The 13,929-nt window shown below is 44.4% G+C and overlaps 1 protein-coding gene across 1 annotated transcript in view; it reads left to right on the top strand.

The window, feature by feature from the left end:
- znf385b (zinc finger protein 385B) overlaps positions 1–13,929 on the top strand; it is a 463,674-nt gene that overhangs the window by 408,560 nt on the left and 41,185 nt on the right. Inside the window, exon 7 of the mRNA XM_084314029.1 lies at positions 2,980–3,154. Within this exon, the coding sequence (XP_084170155.1) occupies positions 2,980–3,154 (175 nt within the window). The remainder of the gene's footprint in view (positions 1–2,979; positions 3,155–13,929) is intronic.

The raw sequence follows: 13,929 nt of genomic DNA, 5'->3' as shown, positions 1-13,929 counted from the left end.
TCGAAGGTCTGAAGTGGAACACTGGAATACCTCCCGTAGAGGATTAGAGAGCGCAGTACAGTGTCTCCCTCCAGGCAAACGGCGGCAGGTGGCGAAGGCTTGAGCGCATCTGGCGCGCTGGTCTGGAGTGGAACACTGGAATACCTCCCGTAGAGAATTAGAGAGCGCAGTACAATGTCTCCCTCCAGGCAAACGGCGACAGGTGGCCAAAGCCCTTGAAGATGCGCGTTGCGCGCTGGTGACTGGAGAGCGTGCCAAGCCCGAGGGTCCGGGAGATGCGCGTTGGTCTAGATGTGCGTCAGGACGAACAGCTGCGCTGGGGTCTGCAGTGGAGCGCTGGGGTGCCTCCCGTGGAAGTTACAGGGAGCGCAGAACAGTCTCCTCCACAGGCTACGGCGACAGCAGACGAAGGCTGGAGCAAACATCTCAAGGCTGGAGAGATCCATCTTACAGCATTGGTAGACCAGAGGATCTCCCGAAAGAGTCTAGATGTTAGAGAATATGACTCAGCATGAATACAACACGACCCCACGCCGAAACGAGGGGAAGAGCCCTGGTATTTAAAGCCCACAGGGGAACTAATTAGCCTGCCACCACAGGTGCGAGAGGTAATTGATAATAGTCCAGGTGTGGCCACTGAGAGTAAACGAGAGTAAAGAACGAGAGGGTGGGGGCTAGAGAGAGTGAGTGAGAAGGGAATTTCTAACAGTAGGCTTTAAAGAAACAGAGAAAAGGTGGTGAGCAGCGGGCAAAACCTCACAAGACCTCTGCGACAGGTCCTGCATTATTATACACACGCGCACTCTGTGCTCTCAAGCTCTCTCTGTCTGGCTTGTGCACGCGACAAATTCCTCCTGCGCATAAACAAGACTTTAATGTACCGCAGCCTCTGTTTGTTGGTGTCCCTCAAGTTGATGTAGCCCCCCCCCCCCCCCCCCAAATAAGGTAAAAATAAGATTTATTTTTTATATAAAAAAAAAATGGTATAAGATATATACAAGGCACAAGTGAGTAACATTGGGTCTCATTCACCAAAGGACTTAGGACAAAGGATCTGACTAATTTTGGTCTTACTTGGTAGCACCACTTAAGACATGTTCGGGCCGATTTTGGATTCGGTCCTAACTAAGAGCAGGATTTAGGAGCGATGAAGAGCAGTCATAAGTCGACAGACTGGTGTGCGCCGTGTTCTTAGGGGCTTTATTTGTTAGGAATCATGGTGATTTTCAACTCTACAGGCCTCCTTGGAATTAATTAATCATAATTTAAATAAATATGACAATATTTGTATGCAAAAAAAATCTTTTTGGATTTACAGTCATGCCTCAATGATGCATGTGATGTCCGAAAATAAATAATAGCACTACACCAATACTGCAAATGACAGTGGATAAATAAATAAGAACTAAAGCTAATCGCGTGGATATATCTATAGTGCAATAGACTGTATTAATATTCCATATTTATACCGTCTTGTTGCACGCTCCTGCATGGCCACCTGTTCAGCGCACACACACGCACACACATGCACACACATGCACACTGTATAGCCTACGTGTCTTAATGAATGAACAGTAGGCTTATATTATTCTAATTACTTGTTTTATTAGGATTTTGTAGATACTATATGCTCTGCCCTATACGTACAGTAAGTACAGTACACATCTTAAGGCCGCCACAGAGTCGGGCGGAGCGGACCAGACTCTGTGGAGATGTAATGCTAAGATGTGTACTGTACTGTACTGTTGTCGAACTGTGATGTTTGACTCGTATGGCAGCGCAGTATCTGTGATCTCCTAATAAAACAAGTCATTAGAATATTATAAGCCTACTGCGTTCATTCATTACGCACGTTGACTATACAGTACACGTGTGTGTGTGTGTGTTTGTGTGTGTGTGTGTGTGTGTGTGTGTGTGTGTGTGTGTGTGTGTGTGTGTGTGTGTGTGTGTGTGTGTGTGTGTGTGTGTGTGTGTGCGTGCGTGCGTGCGTGCGTGCGTGCGTGCGTGCGTTTGTGCATGCGTGCGTGCGTGGCCAGGAGCGCACACAGACACAAACACACATACTGTATACATACATAATACATACACACACACACACATATATACATACATACATACACAAACACACACTCGCAGACACACACGCACATACATACACACACACACACACACACACACACACACACACACACACACACACACACACACACACACACACACACACACACACACACACACACACACACACACACACACACACACACACACACTAACATGGAAACAGGACTCCTCCTGGCAGGTGTGAGAGGAATGGATTATATTACAGTTAATTAATAAAATGCATGTTCTAGCATTACAGACACCTGATGACAAGGAAGCGAATTGTAAATTAGTAAGTGAGTCATTTCACCACAGCACAGTATGTGAATGGCTGAAGGGTGGGTTAATATATCTGTTGTATCAGCAGGGGTACTGAAATATTGCTGGAAGTTTTCATCACCCCCCCCCCCCCCCCCACACACACACACACACACACACACACACACACACACATACCTTGGCATGGCCCTGTGGTCGAAATATTTGTCTTGATGTGCTGTCAGTGTCAGTTAGACATACAGAAATAGAGAGAGAGAGAGAGAGAGAGAGAGAGAGAGAGAGAGAGAGAGAGAGAGAGAGAGAGAGAGAGAGAGAGGGTAACCTAGGCTGAGGGAGATAGCACGTTATTAATGCTCTGTACACATATTGTGTCCAACTAACTACTGTGTGTGTGTGTGTTGATGATGAATTGTGGCTATAAGATATGATGCTTATTATCTCTATCTGTCTGTCATTGTCTCCCTCTCTCTCTCTCTCTCTCTCTCTCTCTCTCTCTCTCTCTCTCTCTCTCTCTCTCTCTCTCTCTCTCTCTCTTCTCTGTCTGTCTCTCTCTGCCTGTCTCTCTGTGTGTCTCTCTCTCTCTTTCTCTCTCTCTCTTAGTCTCAGGCAGAGGCTCACTATAAAGGCAGTCGTCACGCTAAGAAGCTGAAGTCTCAGGAGAACAAGGCCAAGGCTAAGCCGCCAATCACAGGAGGGACCCATAGCAGCGGCTCTAGTCCCTCTGGTCTCACCCCTGCGATCTCATCCACTAACAGCAGCGCAACCAAGCACACAGGTTGGTTCCTGGCACTGTCAATCAAATATCTACACAGGCTCAGATTTAGAACCATTTATTCTCCAAATATAATGAATGCCCAGGAATTAGGATCAGGGATTAAAAATGTTTTTACTGCACAAGTACAGTACAATGAAAATAAGTTTAGCATCTAACCCGAGTGGAAATGTAATAGTAAAGTGTTACGAACGGGTAAGTGACTTCCAAGTTGTCGAGAAGAAGAACGAGACGGAGATATGTTTACTCTTCCAAAACAGCTGTACTGTTTATTATCAGGGAAAAGCGTATAATGCAAGTACAGGGATAAAGACAATATGTCTGTGCTTGTTCCAGCTGTATCTTGTCCGTAGGTTTAGGTGAAGCTTTAGCAAAGGACAAAGGATAGAGCAAATGTTAAATAGGAACATACTGAACATTCCACGCTGTCAATGAGTGACAGCAGTCTGTCAACCAATGACAGCACCCAGGGCCCCGTTCCCCGTACCTGGCTAACTGAGTTAGCCGGATAATTTCCTGTCTAGCCTGACTTAAGCCAGACCTTTCCATTCCCCGACGCTCGATTGTCTAAATCACCATGACAACAGATCAAAAAGTTTGAGCCTGGTCGAGAGCAGGGTTAACTTCAGTTAGCCGGATGAACCATGGCCACGCCCCCGCAAATAAATGACAGCTCGCTTCCTGAAATGATTCTCACAGTCTAGAGATCCCATTTATACCATTCTGAATTATGTTTCTGTGCTTCGTTTTCCTAGAGGGGGCTTTTGAAATGTATAATAATAGAACTAAATGCTGATAATAAATCATATTCAGCCTATAGATTTACTTTGTCCTAAATAAAATAATGCACGTCATATACGGCGCTCGGAGTGCGATACACGCTGCAGGCGCATTGCAAATGTGAATCCCGCGGGGATATTTTTAATGAATGAAACCTATCGGCCGTTTGGCTCTGATTAGTTTCATATATTCTCCGCTGTAGATTTGCTTAACGAAGCGCCCGGATTGTGTTTCATTCAAGCATAAAATTGAAGTGTCTATGCGTGGATTGTGGTTTTTGTGTGATATTGTAACTGGGATTAAAATGTCTGATGAGATGCGCTGTTTGACGGATTTGAGAAATTGAATGAGCCGTTGACGTCACATTAATGCATTTGAGAATAAAGAGATAAAACTTCATTCAAAAGAAAAATATTCGAAACACGGGTCTTTGTCCATTGATGGATAAACAATGCATATATCCCGTCTGGCACAGTGGTCCAAGGGCAAGTGCGCAAACCTGTCAACCCGACGGCCTGGGTTCGAAACCCCGTGTTTCCAATATAATTTTTTTGGAATATAATATTAATGATTATACGCAAAAGTAGCCTAGTTTTAAGTAAAAATATTATAAATCTACATGCATTGAGGATGTCATTCTTTATATAGCTCTAAACGTGCACCAAAGTATTTACATTGCAAAAAGAAGAAAAAGACTAGAAGGAGGGGGATTCGAACACGGGCCGTCTGCGTGAAAGTCAAAAGCACAAACCGTCACACCACAGTGCAGATAAGTAAAAGATCCACCATACATCAATCAATGGATAAGAGAGCCGTATCCTTATTCTGAAACAGTTGAACAAATTATTTTCGCTAGCAAGATCTCATTTGATTATCCAATGCATAAACCTACTGCCAGCAGGCAAGTTTAAAGAAATATAATCTGATTGATTGGGGTAATGAGGGACTTAAAATTAGCCTATAGATTATGCATTTAACTTGTCGGCGAGGCTATTGAGCCGTACTGCAATCTGTTAATAAAGTTTTAAATCAATTAATCAATCAATGCCGTTAGAAAATCAGGATTTCTGCTATCGATACGTGCTGGCTTTTCAACTGAAGCGGCCGCGCGCACTTATCCTGGGTCTCAAGTCTGGTTCGAGTTAACGAGACTGAATCCACCTTCGAGGAACAGGAAAATCCCGGCTTCAAACATCGGGTTAATTGAATCTGGATAATGGGACTCTTGATTGACTTAGTTGAACCAGGTACGGGGAATAGGGCCCAGGTGTGACAGACAATTAGTGATGACAGCAATCAGTGGTGACATACAAGGTGAACCCATAACAACATGAGTGACCCAGGTAGACAGTGGGATTATCCTAAGGAGGATAGTCTCCCGAACGTTACAGTAAAGTGCATAAGAAATATCCAATGTACAGGTGATTAAACTGGATATAAAATATATACTGCTATAAATGAGTACTGAGTAATAGTGCTAATCAGATGTATGTACATCTGAGTTGTTGTATTATTATGTGCAGTGATACAGGTATAAATAAATTATGGCCAGCATTGTAACTAGTAAGAGTAGGTAAGGGATATACTATACAGATATACTGTCGATATAGTATCTACATATATGTAGAAAGGATGATATGTAGGTACGGTATACAGACAGATGTGGATACATATATAAATGGTAAGTATAAATAAATATATTTTGAGTTGAAAAATGTTACAATGAATGGCGATGAAAATTAAACTGAAACTGACTGCATGTTTTGTGTAGCACACAGAGTTCTTATTGGTAAATAAATGGTAAATGGTGTATTTATATAGTGCTTTTATCCAAAGCGCCTTACAATTTTGTTCCTCACATTCACCCATTTACTCACACATTCACACACCGATGGCAGAGGCAACTATGCAAGGTGCCTGCCTGCTCATCGGGAACAATTAGGGGTTAAGTCAAGTCAAGTCAAGAGTTTTAATTGTCACGGCATACAAGTATACAATGAAATGCGGGTGGTCTTGCCCGCAACGATGTGCAATACAGTGGTACAACATATAATAGAATCCAATAAAAAAAAAAACATTGTGCAATAAACAGGTAACAGGTAACATGGTGTGACATCTCGGTATCTGTACATAGTTATTTACAGAGCATATAGGACATGCTAGGTAGCTTTGGTAGTGCAATACACTGTTCCTGTTATACTAATTTAAAGTGGCCTTTCCTTTTGGCCATAAGTGTGCGTTTGTGCGGCATGAGTGTGTGCCCGCTCATGTTAAAGTGTTAAAGTGGCTGCTAGTGTGTGAGCGTGCATAGCGTGCGTGTCGTGTGTGTGCTCATGTGTGCTAATGTGTGGATAGTTCAGTGTTCTGTGGTACTCAATGTTCATTGTTCAGGACTCTGATGGCCTGGGGGAAGAAGCTAAGCCTAAGCCTCTCTGTCCTAGTAGCTGGGGTTCGCAGGCGTCTGCCTGACCTCAGCAGCTGAAACAGGCTGTTATTGGGGTGGTGGGGGTCTTTCATTATTCTGCCGGCTCTGGATTTGCACCTCTTGTTGTATAGAACCTGCAGGGGAGGTAGTGCAATACCCGTGGTACGCTCGGCTGAGCGCACCACTCTCTGTAGGGCCTTCTTGTCCTGTGCCGTGCTGTTTCCATACCAGGCAGTGATGTTTCCGGTCAAGATGCTCTCTACAGCCCCTGAGTAGAAGGACTGGAGTATCTTCCCCGATACTCTGAACTTCCTTAACTGTCTCAGGTGGTAGAGGCGCTGTTTCGCCTTCTTTACTACTGTGTCTATGTGTGTTGACCATGTCAGATCCTCTGAGATGTGGACCCCCAGGTACTTAAAGCTGCTCACCCTGTCCACGGTAGCCCCGTTAATCATCAGTGGTGTGTGCGTCTCCTGCTGTCCTCTCCTATAATCCACGATCAGCTCCTTGGTTTTACCAATGTTCAGGAGCAGGCTGTTGTCCTGGCACCAGCGTTCCAGTACCTCAACCTCCTCCCGGTAGGCCTTCTCGTCGTTGTCCGAGATCAGCCCCACCACCACCGTGTCATCTGCGAACTTCATGGAGTTGGAGCTGAACTTGGCCAGTGGCCACACAATCGTGTGTGTAGAGTGAGTACAGCAGGGGGCTCAGAACACAGCCCTGGGGGGACCCGATGCTCAGGGTGATGGTGTTGGAGGTCTGACCCCCCACCCTGACCGCCTGGGGTCTTTCGCTCAGGAAGTCCAGTACCCAGGCGCTCAGGGCGGAGCTCAGACCTAGCTCGATCAGCTTGTCCACCAGTCTGGTGGGGACTATGGTGTTGAACGCTGAGCTGTAGTCAATGAACAACAGTCTCACATAGCCCCCCTTCTGACGGTCAAGGTGAGAGAGGGTGCTGTGCAGTACCTGGGAGACCGCATCGTCAGTGGACCTGTTTGTCCTGTATGCAAATTGCATAGGGTCCATATCACTGGGGAGGGAGGCACAAATGTGGTCCTTGACCAGCCTCTCGAAACATTTCATGACCACAAAGGTGAGTGCCACCGGTCTGTAGTCATTTGGACATGTTGGGGAGGGTTTCTTCGGTACAGGGATGATGGTAGACATCTTGAAGCAGGCAGGGACCACTGACTCCGCCAGGGATTGATTAAATATGGCGGTGAACACCGGGGCCAGCTGGTTGGCACAGGACTTAAGTATGCGTCCTGTACCATCTGGGCCAGCAGCCTTCCTGGTGTTTACCTGCATAAATGCTCTTCTCACACTGTGTTCCGACAACGAGAGAGCGTCCCCGCCCCCCGCGGTTGCCCCCCCCCCCCCCCCCCCCACAACAGCCGGCGCGCCAGTGATGTCACTAGCCGGAGAGCCAGCAGCGCCACTGTCTACACCAAACCGAGCGTAGAAGGTGTTGAGCTTGTCCGCGAGGGAGGCGTCGTCGCTCCCCATTGAGGGGGCGCTGACTTTGTAGTCAGTTATTGTCTTCAGTCCCTGCCATAATCCTCTTGTATCGTTTTGTGCCATTTGTGTCTCCAGTTTGTCAGCATATGTCCTCTTAGCAAGTTTAACAGCCTTGCGTAGAGTATAGACTGAAGCCTTATACTCCTCCATGTTTCCTGACTCTCTACCCAGGTTGTAGGCGGTGGTGCGAGAGTTCAGAGCTGCTCTAATAGTACTGTCCACCCACGGTTTCTGGTTTGGGAAAACCTGCACCTTTTTCGTGAGAACGATACTATCAGCTATTGTTGTTATGTAGCTCACCACTGTGTCTGCGAGCTCGCTGACGTCACTGGCGCTGCCTTGGAACATATCCCAATCCGTGTCTGCTAACACGTCCTGGAGCGTGGCCTCTGATTCGTCAGTCCACTTCTTTGTCTCACGTGACACGACGGTGTCACGTGATCTTTGTTGGTATGCAGGGAATAGCAAGATGGAGTCGTGGTCACTCGAGCTTGAGGACCCCGTTAATGGCAGAGCGGCTACTGCCTTGTAGCCGGCTCTGAACGGGGAATAACAGTGGTCTAGCGTGTTCTTCCCTCTCGTGGAGCAGGCGGATGTGCTGAAAAAAGGACGGCATCACTTTCTTCAGGTTCGCCTGGTTGAGTGTCTTACTCAAGGACACTTCGACACGCTGCCCGGGAGGAGCGGGAATCTAACCGGGAACCTTCCGACTAATCGCTGGTGGCCGTGTAATTCTAACAACTCAGTGAATGATGACAGACCTTCTGCGTTCTAACGGTCTAGCTGAGATGCTCTCCACACTAGCTTCCCTCTCTCCATAGTTTGTCAGCGTCAAGCTGTTAGCTAGAAGCTAACGTTATGCTAGCCTGCCTTATTCGCTAGTCTTCTATGGTTGAAAATCAGTGAATATAAAATAACAAATTCGCTACTTTATTGTCATAATTACATTAGGGGCACTAGCGTAACGTTAGCTCCCATCATCAGTGCTACTGACAGGGTCCACTGACTGTAAAACAGCAACAAGTATGAAACTCTTATAGATTCCTTGTAAAACAGACACAAATAGGAAAATGAGGAATGAAAGGCTCCTTTTATTAGGCTCCTCAGTACCGTCCTTCATTAAAAGAATATAAAAAACGCATATAATGTTTTACAACCCAGCATAGTTATGCTCTATGCCAGATCTAGCTACAGTATGCTCCAAGATGGCACTGTGGGGTCACGACATGTAAGCCAATGAAAATGGCGGGGTCTGAGGTGAACATGAGATAAATACAAAAAAATTACAATATCTTCACTTGTTAATCAGATGCTTATTACTACTGTACCACATAGAAGGGCTTCTTGTGCTGTTCTTTATTTCACGTCACTAATAGATCAATACAGTCCGCATTAAGTGATGTTGCATTTCTTTTTCAAATGTAGCCAAGAGTAACCCTAACTCTATCAAAACAACAGTCAAAGTGTATTATTCTCAGCACTACGTTTGTTTACCAATTATTTTAAGTGTTATTAGCGAAATATGAGCTTATAAAAATCTCTGCGCATTGTACTGGAAAACGGACGATTTAAATGCGAGGACAGGAAAGCCGTCGTGAAATCGTTGTAGTCCTAAGAAAGAGGAGACCCAGGGTTCTAAATTTCATAAAACTACACTACCCAGCTAACACCAGCGACATACAAATTTAGGCCAACCATTTTGCTCTTACAAATATTGATGTGAAAATCGTGATTATATCAACAAACCTCAACAAACCTCAACGCTATTGCCATAAAATACAGCGTATATTGTTTCTTTACCTTTCTTACATCTAGAAAAAAATTCCTCGCAATCCAGTAAAAAATGCTAACTGTACCTACAGTAGATTTCATTCATAGTCTTTGCTGCCCTGTAACGGGCGCCTGGTGGTACTAAATCCAGATTTATCATGGATTTAATAAGGCCATAATAAGGTAATTTATAGGCCTGGGCCCTATACCTGGTTCAACTAAGTCGATCAAAAGTCCCATTAGCCAGATTCAACTAACCCGATGAATAAATCCAGGCTTTCCCTGTTCCTCGAATGCGGTTTCACTCTCGTTAATGCAAACCAGACTTGATACTCAGGATAATTGTGCGTGGCCGCCTCACCTGAAAAGACAGCAGGTGTCGATCGCAGAAATACTGATTTTCTAAAGGCATTGTTTGTTTGATTGATTGATTGATTTAAAACTGTATAACAGATTGCAGAATGGGTACAATACAGTGCGGCTCAATAGCCTCGCCGACAAGTTAAATGCATATCTATAGGCTAATTTTAAGTCCCTCATTACCCCAATCAATCAGATTATATTTCTTTAAATGTGCATGCTGGCAGTAGGCTTAATGGAATGAATAATCGAATAAGATCTTGCTAGCGAAAATAATTAGTTCAACTCTTTCAGAATAAGTAGATAAAAACAAACCCAAAGAGTATCTAATTGATACGAATTAATAGATACTTACTGTATGAGGATATCTGTACTGTATGCGCTTGGCTTAGGTATCATGTACTTTATATATAAATACATGGTTTCCAAAGTTTTCAAGGCGCGACCCCCGAAATAACGTGTCAGAGAGGCTTGGAGGGAGGCTATACAGTTTCACTATTAATCAGGTTTTAATCTGTTTCGGACATCATCCATACATGCATTGAATTGATTAACCTTTGGTTTATACCAGTGACACCTCATGTTCATCATCAGATAACAGTGCTTGAACAGATAAATGCATTTTCTCAAATTCATTCATCAAAATGTCAAAGGCTCATTCAATTTCTCAAGTCACGTCCACGTCATCAAATCCGTCAAACAGCGTATCTCCTCAGACATTTTAATCCCAGTTACAATATCACAATAACGTGTGAGTGACATTGATACAATTCAATAATCCATAGATTCAGATTCCTATCATAATTCATATCCACAATCCACGCATAAAGACGCTTCAATTTATGCTTGAATGAAACACAATTCGGGCGCTCCGTTAAGCAAATACATCCACAGCGAAGAATATGCCAAACGCCCGATAGGTTTCATTCATTAAAAATATCCCTGCGGGATTCACATTTGTAATGCTCCGTTATTAAAATAACCACATAGTGTGTGTTGCGACTCGCGAGCGCCATATCCGTATAACTACAGTATGACGTGCATTATTTAGGACAAAGTAAATCCATAGGCTGAATATTATCAGAATTTTTGGTCTATTATTTTACATTTCAAAAGCCCACTCTAGAAAAACGAAGCCAAAAACATTATTCAGAATGGTATAATGGGATCTGTGAGGAGAGCTGGCATTTCTTTGCAAGGGCGTGGCCAGGTTATCCAGCTAACTGAACTTAACCCTGCGCTGGAGCAGGTTCAAACTGTCTGATCTGTTGCCATAGTGATTTAGACAATCGCACGTCGGGGAACCGAAAGATCTGGCTTATGTCAAGTTATCCTGAAAATTATCCGGCTAACTCAGTTAGCCAGGTACGAGGAACAGGGCCCTGATATTCTATATTCTATATTCATATTTCAAATAGCATGTGTCCGGATGGCAAAATTCAGTACTGTATCTACAAAAACCCATGTAAATCATGCCCTTTGTTAATTTGCTTAGATTTTTTGTACACTTGATCTCAAGAAGGTTGAAAGGTGCTGAATATTTCACTTTTGGTCAATGTTATTGTGTTAGTGTGTTATTCACCATCAAAGATGGAAAAAACTACTACTAATAATAATTTATATGCTCCTTTGGTTCATTACAATTTACTCAAGCATAGTAACAGACACAACATTTCTGACTACTGGGAATACATTACCTGAGGTCCATAGATGTCCCTAGATACCAAGAACATGCAGATGGACCTTGTAGAAGTGGAGCAATCTTCCATTTACTTACTGAAAATATGGCTAGGGCACAAGAGGTTAACATACATTGACTTATTATTATTGTCATAATTTGTTTTGCTATTCTTTTTTTTTTTAAACTTTGACCATTCCGCTGGCTCTTTTTGCGTTTATTGCATTTTTTTCTCTGGTCAAGAATGACCGACAGAAACAGGTTGAATGGGGGTAGAGATGGGGGGGAAGACACTCTGAGAAAGTTACGGCTTTGTCCGGGAATCGAACTTGCTACCCCAGATCCGTGACGAGCACGGTTGTCCCCGGCGCCGAAATAGCGCTCGAGGTATGCGGTGAGCTACTGGAGCTCCCCTGTTTTGCTATTCTTATTTAATCTGAACGATGATGATGATAATTTAAAATAAATTAAATTTGGGACGGTCCACAATCATTTCAGGACGGCTCCTTAGATTGTATTTCAGGGCGGTTCAGGGAGGAGGGTGTCTTTCCATCTGTGGCTTGCATATCTCAAGAACCCTTCATCCCATCCACTTCACACTTGCCGGGTACATTGCTGAGGACCCAAAGGAGTACAGTGTCGAATTTGGTGAAATTTGGCCAGATGATGGCACTATAACAACATACTTTAGGTTTTGGCATCTGACTTAATGAAAAAGGTTGTGTAATGGGAAATATTAAAGGACTAAACGATGAGCCGTTTACAAATCTTTCTGAGTCATTATCAATAATAAGAAGAAAGTTTATTAACAATAAGAAGAAGGGGGGGCAGGTGGCGCACGGAGATTACGTTCGTCACCAACACCGGGAGACACTAGGATTCGCCTGTTCGAATCCAGCTCCCGGCATTGCTATCAGCTTGGCTGGTCTCTCACACTGATACAATTGGCTGTATCAGGGGGTGGGAAAGCTGAAGGGTGGGTCCTGGGCGTTGTGGACAGCGACCCCTACAGTTCGGTCGGGGCGCCTGCTCAGCGAGGGTTGGAACTGAGGAGAGATAGTGTGGCCTCCCACACGCTACACTCTCCCCGGTGAGAACCTGCGCGGCCAGGTTGGCCTGCCCCAGGCTGCACATGCGTCGGAGGAAAGCATGTGACAGTCTCCGGTCTCCCGGACCAACAGTAGGGGAAAGTACGCAACAACCAGGAAGGGTGGGATGGGAGAAAGATCGGGAAAAAAAGGGGAAGAAAGATAAAAAAAAAAAAAAAAAAAAAAGAAGAAAGGTTATTTCACCGTGGCCACATCTGAAAGGACAGTCTATAGTCAGAGACAATATGTTAACCCACTAGCATCTGGCCATAGACTGACCTAGAGTGCTGTTTCAGACATATGTTAAATACACAGTTGTCAGTCATAACATAATATCAGATATGATGATGAAGGTAAACAAAAATGGTTCTCAGTCACTGGGAGCAACAACAACTTTGTTATGACTGGTGGGATGTCAGAGTGTTCTTAAAGAGACATACACACATTAACCAGTCAAGCTGGTCATACTGAGAGTCAAGCTGTATAACATGATATCTCAACACAGATCTATAAGAACATGATAATATATTTCCACGACAGTTGTTTTGACTCGGGGAATGGGAACAGAGAAGTGTGCACAGCAATCAGCCAGTTCTGAACGACCATGCTTGAATGTCCAGGTATTTGTCTAACCCTAACCACTTCATTATCTAAATATAATGAATGTCCAGGAATGAGTCTAACCCTAACCACTTTATTATCTAAATATAAGGACTGTCCAGGAATTAGTCTAACCCTAACCACTTCATTATCTAAATATAATGAATTAGTCTAAACCTAACCACTTTATTATTGAACTCATTATAGCCACGCCCATATGACCAAATTAGGGCTTGTATGTGTAGCCCGTACAACGCTGTACCTGCCAAACACTTCGACCATGCCTTGAGTGGGAGTCGAACCCCGGGCGTCCGCACTGGGGCCAGCAACATAAACCGCTGCGCCAAGAAAGGATATCCTCTCTAAGCGCTCAGTTTGGATGCCTCTGGGGAGTGAGTTATACTTCTATGTACCGTAGTCACACTATCGCGGTACATATCCGTTACATTCACCCCCCCTAAACTCACACCACTCAGGCATCCGGGTCAAACGGCACCACTGTAGCCGGTACAACGCTGTACCTGCCAAACACTTCGACCATGCCTTGAGTGGGAGTCGA

The sequence above is a fragment of the Notolepis coatsorum genome (assembly GCF_963971535.1).
Source record: "Notolepis coatsorum genome assembly, chromosome: 5".
In the NCBI taxonomy this organism is placed as follows: domain Eukaryota; kingdom Metazoa; phylum Chordata; class Actinopteri; order Aulopiformes; family Paralepididae; genus Notolepis; species Notolepis coatsorum.
Note: the sequence above shows the minus strand (reverse complement) of the source record. Positions and strands in the feature narration are given on the sequence as shown.